Raw genomic sequence first — 23,364 nt, forward strand, 5'->3', positions numbered from 1 at the left:
CTGTTCTTGAATATTTCCTCTTGCAGAAGATGCTCTGCAGAACTGAGTCCGTGACAGACCACTTGTGATTGTCTGAGTACTGTCTATTGAGCCGATCCACTAGGGTGTTCTACACACTTGGAAGATGCAGAGGCACTAGTATGATGTGACGATGAATACACCAGTCCAACAGATTGGTTGATTCCTGGAAGAGTGGAATTGATTGTGTCCCTGAAGCCTGAGTGAGCCTCTGATTGATGTGTTTTTGGGTAAAACTTGAGTTGACTGATAAGGGTCAATATAGTGTGGGGCCTACCCCGTGGGAGGTAAATTCTTGATGCTGTGGAATCCAGCACTGTTCCTACAAACTTTGAATAGGAGTGAGATTGGATTTCTCTCTGTTGACTCTGAGACTAAGTGAAGGAAAGCGTCCCAGTTACTTGGATGGAATTGTTCATTTGTTGAGGTGATTGTCCCTGAGTTGGTCAGTCATCAAGGTACGGGTAGATATATATCCTTTATCTCCTTAAGTGAACTGCCAAAACCACTAAACACTTGGTGAACACTCTTGGAGCTGTGGAGAGATCTAAGGGAAGCATGCCATATTCATACAGTTACTTTCCCACCAGGAATTTGAGTTATTTTCTTTGGGCTGGGTGAACTGCCATATGGAAACAGGCATCCTGAAAACTGAAAGCCGCAAATCAGTCTTGAGTATCAAATATGGGGATTATGAAAGCTAGGGTCACCATCGTGAACATGAAACAATGGAAGAATTTGTTGAGATGTCAAAGGTTCAGGATGGGGTGTCAACCGCCTTTTCTTCTTTGGAATTAGGAAATAATTAGACTATACCTCCTGCCCCAGAACTCCACAGGCACTTCTTTCATTGCTCCAAGTTGCAGAAGGGAATCTCTCTCTCCTTCCTTAGCAATATCTTGTGAGAGGTGGCCCTGAATGGAAACAGGGAAGGGGGATGGAGGGTAGGGAGGGACTGGAACTAGGTAGATTACTCCTTGTCTATAATCTCCAGGATGCATCAACTCCAAGGTTATCCAAATCCATACCCCCCCAAAATCCGCAAAAGGCAGTTGCCAAAAAGAGGAGGCTAGATCCAGCATTTCTAGATGGCTCTTGACTGTGGCATCAGACCTGTTGACACAAGGTCGATGAAAAGTGTGTGGCAGGAAGGTCTCTTTCTCTGGAATCTGTGTCTCTTCCTCAGAAAGTCTGATGATCTCTTCTGGCAATAGTAGTGGGAGAAAGGCCTGAAAACTACCCTAGAGAGAGGCAGCTTATACACTGCTTTCTCCTTGGGGCAGTGTATACAACCCCAGAAAGTGCAGAGTTAGCTCGTGAGTCCTTTAAAGTGTGCAGGGCTTCATCAGTACTTGTACTAAAAAGGTCATAGCCTTCACAGGCTCCTTGATGATCATTTGGACCTCTTTTGGTATTACAGAAGACTGCAACTGTGAAGCTCTGCACATCATGATTGAGGTTGCCATGGAACAGGCTGCTATGTCTGAGGTGTGCAGATCAGCTTGCAGGGAGGTATGGGCCACTAGCTTTCTCTCTGTGCTCCTGAAGGAGCTTTTCTACAGACTAATACCCTGTCCCAGTTTAGGAGGTTATATTTATCAAGGTATGTTTGGTAGTTTGATAAGTACATTTGCAACCTACTAGAGAAATAGGCTTCTTCACATCCTTGTTCTGTAGTGTCATTTTGGTCCCTCCTGCTTAGACCTCTCATGAACTACCACAACCGCAAATCCCAGGGTCGATTACAGAAACATTCGAACTCCTTTGAAGGAACCTAGCAGCACTTGTCTCCCTATTCTGATGTGGGTAACACTCAGGATGGACTCTGCCAGAGGTCTTTAGCTGGCTCATTTATTGGTACTGCCATTCTCCCATGAACAGAGGAATGCAGAATCTTTAATAGTTTATGGCACTCTTCCTATACTCTTTCTAACGGGATTTCCAGGATTTTGGCCATTCACCATCGTAGCTCCTAGAAGACATGGTATTCAGCTGGTTGGGCTGGAATAGCAGGGGTGACAGCTTCACTGGGTGAAGAGGAGCATATTGCTGCTGGAATGAGCTGATCCTCTGCTTCTTGCAGACATCTTGCTTAATGTCTTGCTCCTGTTGCTGTAAAATGTGTTGCAGAAGCTGACCCTCTTGAGATGACTAATGAGGAGAGAGACTTGACTCTGAGGCAGGAGCAATGGAAGAAGTCTTTCTGCTGGGCTGCATGCCACAGGGAACCCGGAATGGCCATGACTGCAATTTATATGAATATGGGATTGCAGGCCATGGAGGAGGTAACCAGAAAGGATGTTTGTCTCAAGAGTCCCAATGCCTTCATTTATAGAAATCTCCCTGGAATTCCCTGACAGATCAACTTGGCTCACAGGGAGGGGAGCATGATAACAGATAAGTGATAGCTCCCTGCTTTGTTAGAAGCAGATGAAGAAAAGGTGTATATTTCTTCCATAGGTGAAGTCACTCTTTCATATGTTCTTGGGACCTCTGAAATATTCTCCACTGGTACCAAGGTCATAGTTGCAGGTAGTACTGAGGCTAGGTGCTTCTTAGCATTAGAGAGCAATGGTGACGCCGGTTGTTGGATTATCATTAAATCACTTGGTACGATAAATCTCTTCAGTACTGAAAAGGTCAGAGTCAGAAGAATCTCCAGCACATCAATTCAGAGTGGTCGGTACTACAGGTTGTGAATGCTGCGGTGCCAATGTGTTGGTACTGGTAGAGGTATGGACAATGTCCTTAGATGGTTCTGTGGTTGTTCAGTGACCAGCTAAGGTCAAGGCATCAGCAGAACTTGATTTGTGCCTTGAATTGCCTCTTGGTTAAGAAACATGAGTTGGAGCATATACATGGTAGGATTTCTGCTTTGATTTACCAGGTCTCAAGGAAACAGACCTGTGTCTGCTGTGATGTTGAGAAAGATGCTCTCCTAAGCCTTTCTCCAAAGATTGGGCAGAGGTGAGCTTAGATGCTCCTCCTGACTTGGTAGTTGAAGAATGTACCTTCCTTCAGAAAGAACGAGCCTAGTAGCAAGGGGCAGGCCTGCGGCGTACTGGAGCACTTGTGGAGATAGTCTGATCCAGTTTGGTAGTCTTCTTTCCCTCGGGTTCAGAGGAGGACTTATGGAGCTTTCCAAGAGGAGTATTTTAAGGTTGGATTCCCTCACTTTTTGTGACCTCCAAGAAAAAGCACAACATATTGAGCACTGATCTGGCATATGTGTTGCACCAGAAGTAGTACTTAGAGTGACCATCATAGATAAGAATAGCTGCCTCACAGGAGGAACAGGATTTAATACTGGAAACTTGGTTCCACCATCCCAAAGAAGCTCTGACACTGGGAACAACTAAAGGATGGCTAGTCGCACTCCACCCATAATGCCCATGGGTGGGATGGCATGGGGGCATCAGGGATGCAGATGCAGCCCAAATGGACACAGCTTTTCAAAAAAATCCAATCTCACGCACATGGGGTATATGCACACCAGAAGTGGAATACATGTGGCCATTAGTCAAAGAGCTGATTTTCCAATATTTTGCATTAAAATTTATTCTGGGTCTTGGCTCCACACAGACTAATATTTACATAGATTTTTCCCATAGTGGAATCTCTACTTTCTCTCTTCCAGGTTCAGTAGCTTAGAATATTGTGTTTATATTTATTTGAAAATTTTGAGTCTTAATGATTTCAGATCTTAAACTCATTTAACATTAACAGGGAACTGAAAGGCTTTTTATTTAAAAACAAACAAAAAAGGAGATAAAAATACCTTAAAATACTATTAATAAAAATCAGTTTCTCTGCCGTCTTTCATCCTTCATTTCACAAGATCCCACATTTCTTTACATAATGTAAATATAGGAACTAACCTCCCATCACTGAAATGCAGCCATCTCTGGAGCGGAACATGGCTATTGTAGGGCAATGCGGCATCCTTTCAAATTCCTGTAATGCTATGTTTTCACTTTTAGTCTGCCACCCTGTGATTACTCAATGTTACTACACTAATGTGCATGTAATGTGCTTAGTGCTAATAAATGAACAAACATTGTTCAAAGGGTCTCCATACCACATCAGTATGGATATTTCTTTTTTCCTGCAGTCACCTCGCTGCACTAAATTAACACCACAGGCAAGGGGTGAAGGAAAAAACCTATACCCATGAATGTAATATTTTCTGGATCTTCTCAGCCTCTATCACAATCTCAGCAATTTCTTAAAACCTCTCTCTATTTTGTATTTGATTTTTGTGTTAGTTATAGCACACTGTCTCCAATAATATGTACTGCTGTGGTACATTCTGCAACATTTAACCCCTTTTCCCAGTTGTCATTCATTAGCTTCACAGCTTAATGACACAGAGTCAGTAGATCACAATATGACCCTGTTAAAAAAATTTTAATGCCATTTTTACAAATTACAGCATAATGCACTGATTACCAGGATGAAAGCAAAGTCTAGGCGTATGTCTGGAGACCAAATAAAAGAATGTTTGAACATCTGTTCATCCTACAAATGCCTTTAAATGCTTTGATTTTCCCATAATCATTTTGTTCCACCATTTCACCCTTTTCTGAATGTGTATCCAACAGCCTCAGGACAGCAGCCAGAGATCTGCAGTAATAGCACATTATAATCAAAGTTCCTGGGCACACTTAAGTTTTCCTCTTAAAGTTACAACAGGGGAAAAACCCAGTTCTCAGCATATACCACCAACTTTTGGTCCTATAAAATATTGTGCTCTGCTAGATGAGCAGAGTGAAAGGACAACACACTCTTCAAAAGGGGTTTATAATACAGAATTATAAAGCACTAGAATACTGTTCAGCCAAAGAGAGGGTTATATTGACTCAGTAAGTATTCCTAATCTGTATGTTTTCAGATGGATCAAGTTCCAGAACAACTGATTGGCCCATTCAGACTGCCTTGAAGAATGCAAAGAGAACTGGGTGGAAACAGAGAAGGAATTCAGAAAGTTCAATAGAAAATGCTATGTAACAATACATACCTTGCACTGATTGGCTGCCTTCCAGCCAGAAGTATCAAAAAGTCCTTCACAAACTGTACAGTCAAGAATCACTTACCCATCACCAAAATGCTACCATCTCTAGTGTGGAATGCAGCAGCCAGCAACATTAGTACATAGCAGTTTAGGATAAAACACAAAGACTATCATGTCCTACTGAAACTCACACGGGTATTTTAGGATTGGCAGTTAATAACCCAGTTTGGTATTTGTTGAGGACACCAGAGCCAAAATCTCTACACTTGTAAACAAAACAAAAAAACCCAAACAAAAACATTCTTAAGCATACTACAAATTCTTTAGTAATTGCAAGCGATCAAAACTTCACTTTTGAGTTTTCCCAAAATTATACCAATAATTCTTAGATTAAACTGATATAATACACAGGCAAGGCATTCCCTTTGTGTCATCTATTTAACAGTTTTCTATAACACCCATAGTATCTAAGTGCTAAATGGGAGTGCAGTATTGAGTAAAGGCTGCAATATGGGATTTGATAATGACTTAACAGAAAGAGAATGCAATAAATATTCTATGAAAGATTGTCTGGGGGGGATATGAGAGAGGAGGATGGGAGAAAGGACACATTTTCCTTATAGGAGGACACACTTTCTAGCAGGGCTGGCAGCACAAGTCATATTAAGCCGTAACTGGAGTTGCCTGCCTAATTCCTCATGGATCACACTGAAAGCATACCCCATCATCTTAAAGGATGTGCTAAAGCTTTGGCTGGGACTCACTCACTCAGCAGAAACTGTTTGGGATTATTCCACAAAGCACTTCCTCTGATCTGATTTAAAGGGACATTGTGTCAAGCTAGTTTAGGCACCAAATTTGCCCTGCCTCAAGAATGTTTAGTAGGAAATGTTCTCTGGATATTAAGTTTTTTGCTCATTCCAGTTCATCCCTGTCACCAAATAAATAAATCCTACAATATTTTGCTCTGCTGAAAAAAAGCCACCCAAGCCAGCAGAAAGGGCATAAACTAACGAACAACCCCTATTCCCATTACTGGATGGCTGATCAATAATGCTTTGGCAAGCAAGAGAGTAAATGATCTATTATGGTTATTTGATTAGCATTCTATGTGATCTAAAGAAATATACTGGCTTGGTGCATGTGGCCCCATCTCATTCTCATAGCTGGTCCCAGCAACCACACCACTTACTGACGGTGAATAGCGTTACTCCTTTTGATCAAATGACGGGGTGAATGTTTTGGTGTTGTAAATCCTTAGTTCAATCCCTGCTCAAGAGTGCAGCATCTGAATGTGTACAACCATTGTTAGTATCAGTGTTAGGGTGGCTTATGCTCTAGAGGAAACAAATAAGGGACACTGGAGAACTGTTATCCCCAGCTTTTATGAGGTTAGGGCAAAAAATCAGAAGTACCACCTATGAGAGCCTTCTAAACAGCTAATAGTTTCTAAAGTGCCTTAGAGATCTTCAGTTTAAAAACCCTTATAACTGCAATATAGTATCTTAATTTAATGAAATAAAGCCAGTCACTATTTCCACAGGCAACTTTTTGTTTCATTCTCACAAAACAAGCACTTTGGTTACAAAAATTAAAGCAGTTCCAGCACATATTTTCTTAGCAATGATTCAGAATAGCTTAGCCTCCCAATTTCCTAAAGAATCAAATAAATAGCCAGCAGACTCACAAAAGCTATGTGAAATATTGTAGAAAAGCAGTTCTGAACTGCCAGACTAGGAAACATAACAATACAGACCCTGAAATTATTTGCTTACGAGGATGTTCTAACACTGCACCCTGTCAAGATATAAATCACTTATACAAAACTTCCATACTTGTCTCTCAGACCGCAACTTACATTATTAGATCTGAAAGAATTCAAAACATCTATTTTAATTTTCACCATTTACATTGGGTATTTTTTGCCCCTCACTCAGCTTGGGGCGTGAAATAGACTGGTTAGTTTCATTTACTGGTTCTCATAAAATTTCCCAAATGCTACTGGGTTTGGATTTTGCTGCAGAATGCTTAAATTAAAAGAAACTTAAAACATTTCACGAAAACATTTCTATCAACTGTAAAACACAACTGTACAAATTGGCAGGTGACACTTGCCAAGAGGGACAGCAGGGAAATTCAAACAGCAAAATCAGAACAAACAGATTCTGGAGGCCAAGTGTAGTCATGAGGATAGGAGGACTTTCCAGCTTCAGTCCAGGTAGAAGGCGCCCTTATAGGATGTTACTGAGATAAAAAGCCTTTCAAAGTCCAAGGTTTTCAGATAAGAAATTCGTTCCACCTGAATTCATTTCGGTGTGTAAGCCTTTTAAGGACACTTCAGACATCAGCTAGAAGGCCTCTTCCGCCTTCTCAAGATTGAATCATTTTCTTGTGTGTGTCAAAGACGTATCTTTTAAAGAGAAGGCTGATAGTAACAGGCTGGGCTGAGTCAACCTTGCTGCTTTCATCCTCTTTGGCTGTATCTCCCTTCCCTGCCTTGGATTTCTTCTTGGAGGGGACAGTGAGAAACACCTTTGTATCTGGCTTGAGTCCGTCTGAAAAAATCAAGAACATACATGACAAAAAACTGCCTGTCAGCATTTCAATATTACAAGTGTACATCTGAAAACAATGAATACGTGAGTTCATCATTGCAATATACCTCATTTCAAGGATTTATTGGCTAAAACTAAAATTATGACAATCTTTCAAAAGTGCAGTTCAGAATAGTTATCCCCCGCAATCCAATATAGTCTCCTGCATCCTCATTCCCAGATCCAAGTTCTTTGCAAGCTCTAATACAGTCACCCCCCAAGCCATCTCCTTCCAAAGTTCTGAGGGGATAAAAAGTAATGGATTTTTAACAAATCAGATCAAATTGTCTGATCTAGGCCTTTAAAACTCTACAGATTTCCCTCTTTATCCTGCATGGTTGCTTTCCAGCAACCTCTTCTTTCTTGAGAGTGGATTTGGGGCCTAGCATTTTTTAAAACTCAATACGAGTCACATGTAACCTTGCTCTATTTCTGAGAAGCAAAACCAACTTGCCCAAAAGAATTCATATAGAAATCTAACAAGAACATAAGTGACAAATCAAAGATTTAAATCCTGAAAAGTGTAGCTCCATAGGCACCAGAGGTCTTGAATACCTTTGGTCCATTACTAGACTGGCCAAAAGTACACTGCTCAATACACCACAAGTAAAGCAGTGTTGTTTCTGGCTAAAGCACCATATATGTTAACCGGTTACAATTTTTTTTTACATGGCCAATCCTTAAGAGGATCAGAATTTGGGGGAGCACGACCGGAAGTTTAAATACTATGCTCGAAAAGGATTTAAATCTTCTGTGTTGAAACAGGAATATCTGCCTTTTTCTACCTAAACAGCAGGGGTTTTATTTACCATTTTTATGTTATTTTAACGGGTCACATTGGTGACATTTCAGATAAGAGATACAAGGTAGCCAAGTCCAAATAAATGCTGCAAAACAGGGGAGATACTGCTCCTTGGAGACTGCTCTTGAAGCCTTTTCTTTCTTAAAGCAGATGACAGGGAACCTCTGAGAAGCATATTCAATGCCACCTATCTGCGTACTCCAAAATGTAGCTCTCAGGCATTTGGCCAGATTCAGTTCAGGTGTATTTAACCTCGGTGTCACGTAACCTTATCTCAAACACTTAATCAGCTTCTCCCACCTCATTCTGAAATTCAGAGATGGAGTCTCGTATCATGGCTTGACAAAAAGATTGAGATGCTTATGATTTACTGGAGACAGGAGGTCTACAAGCACATGCGATTTGCTCCATTACACACACATCTAGTGGGTATTAAAGCTGATTGTAGGGACTCAGCACCAGAGTCACCTTCTCTTCTTGCTATGTCAGATAGTAAATTGCTCCAAGAGGCATTCATGACGTGCTGCAAAAGTGTGTATGTGTGAGGGGGGAAGGAATCTCAACAGCAAGAGAATAGGAAATAAGCAGGTGCTGCAGCAAAACCATTACACCAGGGGTTGGCAACCTTTCAGAAGTGCTGTGCCGAGTCTTCATTTATTCACTCTGATTTAAGGTTTCGCGTGCCAGTCATACATTTTAATGTTTTTAGAAGGTCTCTTTCTATAAGTCTATAATATATAACTAAGCTATTGTTGTATGTAAAGTAAATAAGGTTTTTAAAATGTATAAGAAGCTTCATTTAAAATTAAATTAAAATGCAGAGCCTCCCGGACCGGTGGCCAGGACCCAGGCAGTGTGAGTGCCACTGAAAATCAGCCCGTGTGCCATAGATTGCCTACCCCTGCATTACACTGTCAACTATCCCTTCAATTCCTGTAAGGAGGGTTCTGAAAACACTGCCAAATCCTTGATACACAGCGCTCTGACATGCAGACCACTCAAATGCTCCATGTTGTGGGGAAGTGAGGACAATCAGGTGCTCTCTCCAAACACAAAGGGACGTGGGAGTATGGGAGAAAAGGAACACATTATATAGGTACATAATTTAAAAAATACATGGCCTAGGGTTGGGGAAGTCAAATGTCAGGCAGCATTAACTTTGCATACATTCTACAAGACCTCCTGAAATGTATATGAATGACCAGTAAAAAGTTTTCTTCTTTTATCTTCAGATATTGGGATATAAAAAGCAACACTTATTTCATGTAAAAGTGACTAGGTTAGTTTCTCCCCAGTGGCTGAGAAGTTTGATGATAATTATCCTTGCATGTGGGAGATACAATTAATCAAGTAAGTTAATACAGTAAAACCTGACCTCAAACACATACTATATGCCTCCACTACACTGTACACTTTTTTGTTGTTGCTGATTTTTATAAAACCCAAACCCAAGTGCTGTCCACATAAAACCTATTTTACAAAGTTCTTACTTGCATTACGACCACCTTTCATCATTAAAAATGAAAGAATTTAATCATTTAATAGAAAGTACCTTTTTTTACATTTGGAAAGTATCTAGCACATTTTGAATGCTGGAAACAACAGTAATAATAATAGAAATGGAAAAATCTATTAGCTGATCCAGTGTAGGTCCCTGCCTCTGCAGGATTTGTTCCCTATTGTACATTTCCACTCTTTTGACCGATCTCATTGCAAATGTCCCTAACTTACAGGGCTTCCTGTACTTCTTCAGGGAGACTGATTACTTTTCAGACTTCACCCAGTTTAGACAAGGAAGATATGCGGTTTAGTTTCACTTCGGTTACTAGTCAGTTTCCCTTTCTTGGTCTCATCACTAGTATTATGTTGCTGCTGCTGCTGGAACACTGCTGCTATTAGGAAGATGTTTAAATCCAAATTGTCTCAGAAAGGCCCATTTTCATTAACAACAAAAGATCATGAAATATTTCAAGTCATATTAGTAGGTTGTGCAAGACACATTTTAATTAAAAAAATATCTAATATGGGGGGTTAAAACTTGACAACAGTGGCCGACATTTTCTATCTTGAGTGTCAGAAGCTAGCTACCTAATTCCATACTCAGGAACCCTTCCTCTTGACAACAGGAATAGGTAACTGGCTTGAGTTCCAGAGGTGCAGTACAATCACAGTTCCAAATGAGCAGAGCATCCATAACTCCCACAGAAGCCACTGAGAGCCTGGGGTGCTCAGCGCCTTTGAAAATCAGGCCACTCATAGAGGCCATTGCCTAAATTTAAGCACCCACATTTGAAAATTTTGATTTTAAGTAAAAATGATGAAAAAAATGAAAATGGAGCCACACAAAGTGTAAAGAACTGCGGGGGGGAGGGAGGGGGAAGGAGGAGGCTTTTTTGTTTGTTTGTTTAAAGCAACCTCCTCTCCAATCCATCCAAAAAAATTTAAACCAAAAGAGAGGCCAAACTTTACCTCGTCTGCAGGCTCCACACCCATTCAGATTCAAACAAGGCATTATGTGCAAGAAGAGTTAGCAGGAGAGATGGAAGAATGTGGCAGTTCCTACAAGTGAAATCATGGGCTGCCAGCCAAATGCAGCTCAGGTATTATTAAACTTGCAAGGTATCTAAATTACTTAATCAGATCCCATGGCCCTCATTTTGCAAACAGATTAGGTGGCTGGCATCATACCCTGACAAATGGCAGTTGCTGTTTTTTTCACTCTGGTGCCAGGAGGTCTATGGCTGAAGAGGCTCTATGATACAGAGCAGCACAAAGGAGCAAGCAGAGAGAGACAGGCAGAGAGGCACAATCTAGGCTTCATCTACCTCCGTGGATTTCTCGCGTTACACACAATGCATACTTTACATTTTACAAAACCCAGGAAATGAAGGGAAATATATCTGTCACCGAAGAAGACATCAGCCCTTTAATAGCTGAAATGACAGATATTTTTAGATGAAACTCTAGTTTAACTTGCTTACATTAGAGGTCTAATCTCTCCTGAACAATGACTATGTTAGCTTGAATATATAGTGAGAAATCTGTTCCATTAATTAAGTGCTGCCTGTACTAGGATTTGTAGCAAATGTTAATAGATTTTTTTCCTTCCTCTGTTGGACAATTACTTTATTTTGCCAAGTTGCTAATGGATTAAATTTAAAAGGTCTGTGTGTTAAAAAAGACTTTAGCTTCAAAGTTCTAACACGCACCTTGCCCACATTGCTGGGAAATACCTACATATTAATATTATTAATGGGCAGTCCTCAGAGGCATAGTAGATAGCTGAAAGCTTAGCAAATTCATTCCCAACCATCAACCTGCTTTTACCACTAAGTATATAACATAACTCTCCCAGCCAGACCTTATTTAAAATGTATTTATACTGTAGACTAACCTAGGTTAGAGAAGGAAATGTGAATATACAATAGCTCCTGTTATTACTCTGTTGTAAATACCATGTCAGGACTCTCAAACTAACTATAGGATTCTTCTATTTTAGCGAGGACTAAAGGATTCATCCCAGAGTGTATATTTCACAATTCCAGAAAATGCAAACTTTGCATGCAAATGAAAAAAAAATCCCACCAGGAAAATTAATTTCAAAGCCTCAGAATGGCTTCATACAGCAGAAAGATAAAGATTTTTTGGAACAATTTTATATTTTCAACAATAAAATAGGTTTTGCCCTAATTTGTGTTACATTAGTTTTAGTTTATAAAACATTATTATAACCCAGATTTTCACAATTGCACAGGCAAAAATTCTTGTCTAATTGCAGAAAACATGCAATTACAACAATTTGGTACCCTGATAACATGCAAAGAAATTCTGGGCTTGTATTTCTTCTTCCTCTTCTCCTATCAAATACCTGATACTAAGTATCTACCCAGTCAGCTCTGGCAATAATTCAAAGGCTGTGCCAAATGGAGTTTTAAGGTTCCCCTGATGCTTCATCATGGCATGATCATTTTCTTCTTCATACCTACCTGATCCCTCTAATAGGGTCTGATCCAAAGCCCAGTCACATCAATAGACCTTTTCTCATTATCTTCCATGATCTTTGGATCAGGCCTATAGGGAAGAGATGACTTCACTGCTCCTAGTCAGTAGCCAGGATAGCAGATGAGCATTTCCCCCAATACTGCTCTGCAAGAGGACCAATTAAGAGGTGCTGGAAAAACAGAAATCCTTCAGATTTCCCCTCTTCTTTGAGTTCACATAGAAATATCATTAAGTAAAAACAAAGCAAAAGTAATCCTCTGCTGCATACAAGAGTTCATGAACGATTCTTCATATGTTCATTTATGATTTAGGTGCTGGCTAATACGGGTCAAACAGGTGGTAAACTCCTTCCAGAACTCACATGCTGAGAAGATACGTGAGGAATGAATGCCAATTCCTCCATGCAAGTGATCCTCCCTCTGCCTCATCAGATCCTCTCTCCAGCTTGACCCACTGCCTAACTCAAATCAATTCCTTCACTTCCACTTGACTGTATTCACTCCTCTATCTCCTCTCCTCACTGCTGTATATTTTTTAACCTACTATGTGTAAAAGACAGTTACTTGTTCCATAACTGGTGTTGTTCGAGATTTGTTGCTCATATCCATTCCATATTAGGTGTGTGTTCTCGCCACATGCACTGGTGCTGGAAGTTTTCCCCTCAGTGGTATCCATAGGGGACTGGCTCTGGCGCCCTCAAGTGGCGCGCACATGCCATGGTATACGGGGCACCGCTGGCTCCCTCCACCCTCAGTTCCTTCTTCCAGAAACTCTGACAGCGGGGAAAGAGGGTGGGTCATGGAATGAACATAAACAACACATCTCGAAAAACACAAATTCAAGTGCTTGCTCATGTCCATTCCATATTAGGTGACTCCCAAGCAGTACCAACCGAGACAAGTAGGAGTTCATGGATGTGTAGATTGCAACACAGCTCTGCCAAACCAAGCGTAATCTCTGGCCTCCTGAGTGATGGTGTAATGTGCTGTGAACATGTGAACCGAAGACCATGTCACAGCTCTGCAAATATCCTGGATGGGAATGTGCTCCAGGAAGGCTGCCAATGACGCCTGGGCTCTAGTCGAATGGGCCCTCATGTTCGGTAGTGGTGGGACCTGGGGCAGCTTGTAACAGGTCCGGATTCAGGAGGTGATCCAGTTGGAAATCCTCTGTGAGGACACCAGAAGGCCCTTCATCCTGTCCTCTGTCATGATGAAGAGCTGGGTTGACCTGTGGAAGGGCTTGGTACGCTCCAGATAAAAAACCAGGACATGTCTGACATCCAAGGCTTGCAGCCTCCTTTCCTCGTGAATAGTGTGCAGCTTGGGACAAAACACCAGGAGGAAGATGTCCTGATTGACATGGAAGGAAGACACCACTTTCGGCAGAAAGGCCAGAGGGGGTCGCAGTTGAACTTTGTCCTTGTAGAACACCATATACGGTGGCTCCGATGTCAGGGCTTTAATCTCCTACACTCGTCTCGCTGATGTGATCGCCACAAGGAAAGCGACCTTCCATGACAAGTGGGAAAGGGAGCAGGAGCCCATAGGCTCAAAGGACAGGCCCCTGAGCCTAGAAAGAACCAAGTTAAGGTCCCATTGTGGGACAGGAGCCCAGACTGGCGGGAAAAGCCTCTCAAGGCCTCTCAGGAATCTGCTCGACATGTCATGCGAAAAAACTGTCTGACCTTGGATCGGCGGGTGGAAAGCGGAGATGGCCGCAAGGTGCACCCTGATGGGAGAGAGGGCCAGCCCCTGGTTCTTAAGATGAAGCAGGTAATCTAAGATAGATTGTAAGGTGGACTGTGACGGAGGAATGCTACGCCAGACGCCCAGTGGGAGAACCTCGTCCACTTGGCCAGGTAGGTTGCTCTGGGGGCACGGGGGATACTGAGGCTGATGGCTTGTCTGAGGCCCTCACCACCGACCTGAGCCCTTGAGAAGGCTGAGTAAAACTCCATGGGGGTACCAGGCTGAGTAAAACTCCATGGGTACCTCTCCATGGGTACCCTGGGGCCATGGGTTAGATGACGATACTGCCAACACCAAGGATACCGCCAGTGCTGGGTTTTGGCCCACCGGCAATGACTCCTGTCCAATGCCAGAACTTGAGCCCAAGTGGTTGCTCTCAGGCGACCACGAGCGAGTAGATCAGCTATCCTGGTCGCTGCAGTGCCGATTGCTGCACCTGGACAGGGAGCTCTCCACTCGGGATGAGTCCCTTCTGCAGGTCCTCGGAAACCAGCAGTGTTCGGCGATGGCGTTAAAATGATCCACACCTCACGCTGTTTGACTGGTACCGGGATCTGGAGTGGGTTGGTCGCCAGGAAGACTCTCTCTCCAATCTTGGGGATCCATGACATGGCAAGGCGTACTGAGGAGCTGTGGACTGATGACTCCACTCCTGAGACAGACTGTCCCGGGCTCGCGACGGGTGACGAGCTATGGGTGAAGCACTGGGCAGGTCCCAGTGCTGTTAATGTTGGGAAGGGTGGACCTCTGCAGGCCTGTGCCAGGTCACCGGCGAGGCACGCCTCGAGTCCTGCAGGTGGTACCCTGAGTCCGGAGACCAGCGAGGGCTTCACCAAGCCTGCCTCTCTGCTTTCGAAGCCTGGTGGCTCCCTGAGGGTGAGCGCTGGTGGGACGTCCCCCACAATGGGGAGCAATGCCGCTGAGACGGGGACCTATTTAAAGGACTCAAGGTGCGTTTACCCCTCGACCGGGGCACCTCCATAGCCAGTGTGGGTGATACTGGTAGCGCCAGGATATCCTGCACTGGCTGCAGGGCCTCAGGTGTTGACGAGACCTCTAGTTGGCAAAGGCCCCAGTCACTGTCTGGTGTGGCAGGCATGGGTCGGGGTGGGCTGGACCACTTGACCTGAGCTCGTGCCCGACTTCTGGAAGGAGGTATCGAGCTGTCCTCCTCAGGCCTTGGCTCCCCTCCTGCCCTCTCCTTCCCCTTGCGGGATGTAGGAGATCTTCCTCTCCCAGTCTTCTTTAGCCGCCTGGCAGGTGCCAGGGAGGGGGATCGGCACCGGTCCGTTGACAGTGGGGTGTTGCATACTGATGCTGCGGTACACGGGGCAGATTCAGATCTTGACTTCTCCGTTGCCAGAGTTAGCGCTGACTCCACTAGGAGTGCCTTGAGATGAAAGTCCCTCTCCTTCTTAGTCCGAGGTTTGAATGACTTGCAGGTACGGCACTTGTCACTTATATGCGACTCGCAGAGACACCTTAAACAACTATTATGCAGATCGCTAATGGGCATTGATTTCTTGCAGCGATCGCATGGCTTAAAGCTTGGGGACCAGGGCATGCCCCATCCCTAGGCTAAGTCCCGTTCGGGGCCAACCAAGTAAAAACACTAACACACTAAGGGAAACTTAACTACGTACAACTGTTTTACAAGAAAAGTTCAAAATACTGAACAAAGCGAAAAAAGGCTAGCCGAAGCAGCAGATGTTCCAGCACCGTCACTGGCTGCAAGAAGGAACTGAGGGTGGGGGGCCAGAGCCAGTCCCCTACAGATACCACTAAGGGAAAACGTCCAGCACCGGTGCACGTGGTGAGCACACACACCTAATATAGAATGGAGATGAGCAAGCACTCGAAGAAGAAGCCTTGCTCCTTCTTGTTCTTGTGGATCCCAGTCCACAGCTTCAAATGATCCTTTAGCCCATTCATTGCTCCGTTCCTCCTTTTGTTTAGCTGTCTTCTGCTCCTCATAATTTTTTCTGACCCTGAAAAGATCTGCTAAGGTGGACTTGGCTATTTCTCCTGAAGTCTAACCCGGTGGTTCTCAACCTGTGGTCTAAGACTTCCAAAGGGGTCCACTCCGCCATTCAAAATTTTTATGGGTCTTCAAATGAAAAAAGGTTGAGAACCCCTTCCCCCTCCAGCTCTCCTCTGCTTTCTGTTCTCTTTCCACCTAGCCATTTCTCTCTACCCCATTCCCTGCTCCAGCTTTCCCTCTTTCCTTTCCAGGTTTCCTCTGCCTCCTCATTCCTACTCCAATCTCAGAGGTCTCCTTTACCTCCAGGAATGGCTCGTCTCCCTTAGAAGACTAATGAAATGCTGAGTAACTGGAAAACTGTAAATGGCTGAATGCTACATATTTTGGGGGAAAGTAGTAAAAAAATGGAGTAACTCCTGTGTGCCTAGCCAGAGAAGGAAGTAACAGCCAGGTGGACAGGTGGAATGATATACATATAGGGCGTGCCCTCTAACCCAGCCAAAAGAGAGGAAAATGTATACTGCTGAACTTCAAACCCCCCTCCCTGAAATAGGCCTGGGTGCCCCCTGCATTAAGTAACAGTTCCAATTCTTTACTGCAATGACAATTACAATGACACCTAGACCGGATATCACAAATTTCAATAGTTCCTTTCATGCTTAATATACTGCATACTACCAATTACAGTTATTGGGGTCCCATAAATACTTCAGTATCAGTAATCTCTGCATTGCTGGAACAGAGCTGCCTCTGGATTGACATGCAACAGGGTGGACAGCCAGCAGGCTCTACAACTGGGTGGAGTTGAAGAGTGTGAAATTTGAACCAAAGAGACAAGGGCAAACGTTTACATTTCTGTTTCATGGGAATTTTAAATCTAATCAAATACCTGCACACATTAGAACAGTCTACTTTAATGTGGTAACTGATTTTTCTATAGGAACTACTACTAATGCTGCAACTGCACAAGTAATAGCAGCGGTGCAGGTAGTATTGTAGATATGCCCCAGGTGTTTTTACCACCATGTCATGGAAGTCTGCTCTAAGCCAGAGCCCTGTCTACACTAATGGCTTAATACTAGTGCATCTGCACCATTACTAGCTGTTACTGGAATACGGGTATTACTTATTCTGGTGTAGGTGCATTTATCAGTGTTAGAGCCTATCCTTGATTTGTTGCTGACATCTGCAAATCTCCAATATCACCTGGTGCTGTGGCCCTACAGATTTCACAAACTAAACAAGATAGGGCAAGAAAAGCCCTTGGATGGGAGACCACCAAGGAAAGCACAGGAGCTGCAGAAAGGCATCCTGGTAATTTAGTGAGTGGCAATCTTCCCTCTGAATCAGTATTGAATGAATGCCACAGTATAGTACTAGGGTCTACATGCTGCTAGGCAGGACCTGTCTTTTGGAAACATAAAACCAAGGTACTAACTGTCTGCGGTGATGAAAAATCTCACAGCACTTTTCAGAAGACTAGGCTGCCCCAATGTCCTCACCAAATCATGATTTGGGTAATTATATTCTGCCTGCAGCAGCTAAATTACTCCTGAAGTTCCAACTGGATACAGTATCACTACATGTCCCCAACTACTGTACAGTTTTGCTATGCACTGCTGAACAGCTGCTGTGTTCCACCCCTGAGCAGGCTGCATTTCAGTGGTGAGTGAACTGAGAGCTTGTGTGCAGGCGTCTGGAATGAAAGGCATTATTATAAGATTGTTATACTGGAACTGGAATTACCAAGTGGATTTCATTATGGTCTTCTGATTATTAGGAAAGAGCTGCTCTTTCTTGATGAGGAAGAAAGAAGCTGTTTTAATTCTGGAGAATGACCTAGGTGAAGTTCAGGCCAAAGCTGTATTTGGAAAACTCTCACATAAAGCTGGACACAACCCTTTCATGCACGGTGCCAATTCTGCACAATGGCTTGAACTGCACCCTCCGGCGGTCCTTAAAGGCACATCCTGTATCTTGGCTTTCACTGCTAGCAATCAAGAAAGAATTCAAGAAAACAAAACTGTTTCCCAAGCACTGTTTGCTGGTGCCATAATTAATATAATCAAACAATTCCACAAATTGCTTCCAATTGCTGGCGTCACTTTCATGTTCAGAACCAGACTTTCAAAGAAGGGCCCTTCTTGTCCTACACTCCTACAGAGGTAACTCTTGGTTCACGCAGTGGTAACAAGGCCTCACTAAATAATATAGGGTAATTTGTACTGTAATAGGTCCCTAAGGCACTATGGACACAATTTGAAATGCCATCTAATTTTTCTTTTTTAATTAAAAAGCAGTTACTATATTTAAATGACAAAACAAAAAAGTTCAGAGGGGACAATTTGAAGGTTCCCACAGCTTGCTGGGGGTCTTCTCAAGGTCAAGAAGAGTTTTATGGGCTCAATTGTACACAGTAGGACTATTTCTTTAATTAGCTCAGCGTCCCCTCTGCATAAAGTCAGCATTTTGATTCATACTGCTAAATGGAACTCAGGCCCTAGTACTGCAAGCCCCAGACCAGAAACATTTACAGTATTTACTAACACCTCCATGATTTCTGGCTGCCCTTTCCCCCCGCCCTAAAAGAGTCCTTAATTTACCACCTAGATCAAGCAGAATGTATCAAGTGTGCATTCAGTGTGCCACTCCATCCAGAGGTTTACTGGTCCACCCCATAGTCAGCAAGCTGAATCTGCCGGAGGATCGATGTGTGCAACTCAAACTTCCAAAATCAGTGTAGCATCATCATGATGCCGATCATCAAAATACAATATAAATGACAAGATCCAGCATCAAAATGTGATTTGTCTAGAAGGATGTTTACATTCTGGTGACCCATGTAAGCATGTGGCGTCTCTGCTGCCCGGAGCACTGAGATGGGACAGGTTTTTCCATCTATCTGCTCCATTGTGCATTGTAATTTTGCTCCTTAAAATAAACCACTTGAACAAGCCACGTTATCCACTGCCAGTGAGACAATCTAAACGCTGTCTACAAGGCCATCCGTGTCTGCCAAAACATATTCCAAAGGGCAGCCTTATCCTCAGCGCCCACTCAGCATCTTCTCCAGCCCAAACTCAGACCCCCGGTCTGAAGCAACAAGTCAGAGCTCTTCTATATTTCTCGGATAGTTAGTCAGACAGGTTAGCACACACTTTCAGAGTACAAAACAGGGCCATATTTTTTATACACTAAAAATTCCATGGCCATCTCATACTCCACAACTGTCCGTGTGCTGCACAGTGTGCCTATTTGTTGACAGTGGGATACAGCTTGGATCCTCTTGTTCCAGAAGTAGGCCAGGTTAACTTTTGGGAACATGGAGAGGCAAAGAGGAGAGTTTATGATGTTTTATATCTGGCCCATTGAGCATGCACTGTTTACTTGTCTATTCTTGTACTGTAAGCTCCTCAGAGCAAGAGCCATTCGTCTTGAGTGTTTGCACATGTTGAGCGTTACTGGAATAAAATAAAATAACGAGGACAATGCTATTAATGTGAAGGGTGAAGCTGCAGCTTGATGTTTACAGGGACTCTTGCTAGAGTTTGACAGTAGAGAAATTATTGGTTGACCAGCTCTAGCTTCACGATCATACTGGGAAACATCCCAAGTTATTAAAAACAGCCAGCCTGGGAACATAGTATTTTAGAAAAATTATTTTTCAGAAGCAATTGGTCACTATTATTTCAACCGCTGATGTGCATTTGTTCCCACTCTCCATGGGCCTGCTTGGTGATCAGAGCACTCCTGCTAAAGTAAGGTCGACCTTGCGTTGGTTTCCTTTAATCAAAGATCATTGCTGTCTCATATCTCTAGCCAAAAGGATTTAATTAGCAAGATAAATATTGATAGTAAAACAATGACAGTGAGCCACAACTTGAACTTTGCTGTTTGCTTAACTATCCAGCACAGTCTTTCTGCAATTTAACAGATTTTGTGCACTCTTGTGATGGCTCTGGTGCTGGAACTGGTTTTGAAACTTGAAAATCCATGCTACTTAAGGACCGTGGAGCTAAAAGTCTCCCCTCCGCCTCATTCCCACCCCCTGCACAAGTTCTGCCTCCCATATTGTCACAGTCCCATTACTTGTCTTCGTTCAAGAAAACGAAAAGTGAACAAGAGCCAGAAAACATTCTTTCTGGTTGAACTGTTCTTATGAATACAAGGAAGAGCAATTTCTGGCCAGAACACCAAGCACAGTTTAGGCAGGAGGACAAGTTTATCACTCAATTCCAGTTCTGCTAATACACATCAATCCTGACTGGCAACACTCCTCCAGTTCTATGCTGCACACACAGCTCTGTCAACGTCCCTCATTCTTGTCCCTTAACTCCCACTACTATTCCTAGCCCTGGGACCAGGCACATCTTTGCCACTGGATCTCAAACCATATCTAAGAGCCTCTCTTGCATAAACTAAAATCTACTCTCTAATGAGTGTGTAGGCAAACTGAATTCAGTATGGTCAGGGATATTTGGGACAGTCTCTTAAAACAGGAGGTTTACTTAATAACGAAGGACTCTTGCATAGGTTTCACTATAGTAGGGTCTTTAATGTTTAAACTCTCATACCTGTAGGGAAGCAGTTGCCTCCCATGTTCTGAAGAGCGTAACTCAAATTTCCATGCTGATTAAGGGATATAGTATAATTCCATTCCAGTGCATGGAGACTTTATCTGTGCGAGTTCATAATTCTATATCCTTGGTTGCACTGAGTTGGGACCATCTTTATCTCCTATGTGCATGTTTTGAAGCTAAAGCACACACTGGTATGGGCCAACAGATGCCTCAGTTGACATAAGGTCAACCCCAATACCATAAAGAAATCAATACCTCTGGTCTGCACTAGGATAAGCAGCAGTATAACAGGAAATCTGGTTTGAATTCAACATAAAGGGCTAAAATTTCATCAGGGAAGCCTAATGAAAAGCAAAAAAATACAAATACACAATCTTACACCAGCCTATCAGAAATGCATACGAGGCAGAAAAAGTTCAGGTTAGCAGATCTGACACAGAACCAAAGGCAATTCATTACAAAGCTGCTTCAAATCAAAGTGCTAGATCTGTGGACCCATAATCCTCCCATCTTGCTTGCAACTCCTGATGTGGAGTAGTCACCACAGAAGCTAGTTAAGCTGACCCAACTCAACTGACTTATACTGGGCATCTGCTACTTGGTGCTGGCCCAGAGTTTAAGTTGTGCAATATTCATCTTCCCATGGGCTGCCTTTTTAAAGCAATCCTGAACAATGGGACTTCAGAATAAAGACTAAAACAGTTATTTAAAAAAAAAACTTCTAGGCAAAGGCCTTTAATGCGATTAGTAAGGGGAGGAGGATAGGGTAGCAGCTTTTTCTTTTTTATGTTATGTATATTGTGTGTAAACAAATATGCAATTTGCTTTAAAAAGATAAGGTGATTAAATTTTTATCAGCCTTGTACTCTGTTGTCACCACAACAAAGAGAATTAGGAAGAGGAAAGAAAGGCCTTTTTATTTGAATTATGCTCTTACCAGAGGTTCTCCACAGCACAGCTGAAAAGCCACTCAATGTTCTCTAAACAGGCCCTTTGATTGCATTTTATTCAACTTGTTTGCATTTGGAGCAATCGAAAGGAAAAGAACGCTCCACATTTTGATGTCTTAATGTTCCTTAATACCTTCTTTAATTTATATTAAGCTTCTTAACTAGGGTGATGAATTCTTCAAAAACAATAAAGACCTAGTACAGAAATCTTTCACACACCATGAAAATTGAAATTATAATGTATTCACGGCTTTTTTTGTTACAAAAATATATTTAGAAGAAAGATTTAAAGCATACACAAAAAAATCCTGAAAGTTGTATGAAAATGACTTGATCCACAGAACTAGATGAAAGTTCAAACTAATTATTACAAGGAAAAGAAAATGGTTGGGGGTGGGGGGTGGAATGGAGAAAACTATAACAGAATGTTTTGTTACTATAAAGTTTTCAGTCTTTTAATATCCTATAAATTCCTTCTCTATCACTTTCTATAAAAAAGGACTCTGGAAATCTTTGCATTTTTGTTTTACACAGAATAAATTTGAATGTTTTCCATTCCTCCCTCTCCCCATTACTATCATTCATAGTCTTATTTCCTAAAATGGCTTTTAAACTCCCACAATATATTTTCATCCATTTCTATCTTTTACAGAGGGCCAAAACCAACAATGCACATTTAATTGGTGGACTTCTTAATAATGCCTTGAAATGCCAACATACGCAACAGTTTCGCGGCTGCCTGGGTAAAGTTTCACAGACTGAGTTGTCATTCACAGGTGGATCTCAGTTAGATGGGAGACCGGGTTTATGAGAAAAGCAAGGATAATGTAGTAAACATGGAACTAAAACAGGCCACCCAAAGGACAAGACTCGGTGGATTTGTTCTTGCCTGTACTGTATATTTTCCAATTAGAGAGTTAAAGAAACATTCTAAAATTGCTTAGCCTACAACACTGATTATTTGCCCCATGCTGTAGGTCTTACCCCACAGGATCCCAATAATTTAAAAAAAAAAATCTTTACAGCAGCAATCCATCATAGTCCATATGTTCCTAGCAAGAAACCATTAGGCTGGCATAATCTCAATTTAGCTCTTTTTCCACAATCTGTCTACTGGCTTGCACTTAAGTTTTTTCAGTATTTGTTGATAACTACAAATATATGTATTTGTATGTGTGTGCGCACACGTGTATATATATATATGTGTGTGTGTACACACACACACACACACACACACACACACACCAGCCTATTCATTGCTCCCACTCCACAAAGAAACCCCTTGAAACAAACAAGCAAGCAAACAATTCATGGTATTGTCCTATTATAAGCCAACACAATACCTAGATATTGCACTACACTGATTTGGTGCATTAGAAATACAGTAGGACAGACGACCTTCCAAAATACTCCCTACCTCTGAAGTACATCAAATCACCCTAGAAATCCCTGTGAAAGAAGCATGTTTGAAAAGGAACATGGATTTGTAATTTTCTGTTGACATTCACTGATAGCTCACCTCCCTTGCGTGAGTTACACTTTTGGGTTAGCTTCCAGGAAAGCTAAAATTAAAACCTTATGACAAAGCTTCTCCCACTTATTGAGTGCTTGTGAAAAAGCTCACTGAGCTGCTACAGCAGTCAACTGGTCACAGTAATGAAAACAACACTGGGTA

The 23,364-nt window shown here is 42.5% G+C and overlaps 1 protein-coding gene across 3 annotated transcripts in view; it reads right to left on the bottom strand.

Annotated features, from left to right (window-relative positions):
- Positions 1–6,563: 6,563 nt before the first annotated feature.
- EEFSEC (eukaryotic elongation factor, selenocysteine-tRNA specific) overlaps positions 6,564–23,364 on the bottom strand; it is a 189,932-nt gene continuing 173,131 nt past the window's right edge. For 2 of the 3 annotated variants that reach the window (XM_039547804.1, XM_039547803.1), the window contains one exon: positions 6,564–7,584. In XM_039547804.1, coding sequence (XP_039403738.1) covers positions 7,411–7,584 — 174 coding nt within the window. In that variant the 3' untranslated portion in view covers positions 6,564–7,410. The remainder of the gene's footprint in view (positions 7,585–23,364) is intronic. The other variant, XR_005601327.1, reaches the window with a different exon arrangement.

Source organism: Mauremys reevesii, linkage group 7, assembly GCF_016161935.1.
Source record: "Mauremys reevesii isolate NIE-2019 linkage group 7, ASM1616193v1, whole genome shotgun sequence".
In the NCBI taxonomy this organism is placed as follows: Eukaryota; Metazoa; Chordata; order Testudines; family Geoemydidae; genus Mauremys; species Mauremys reevesii.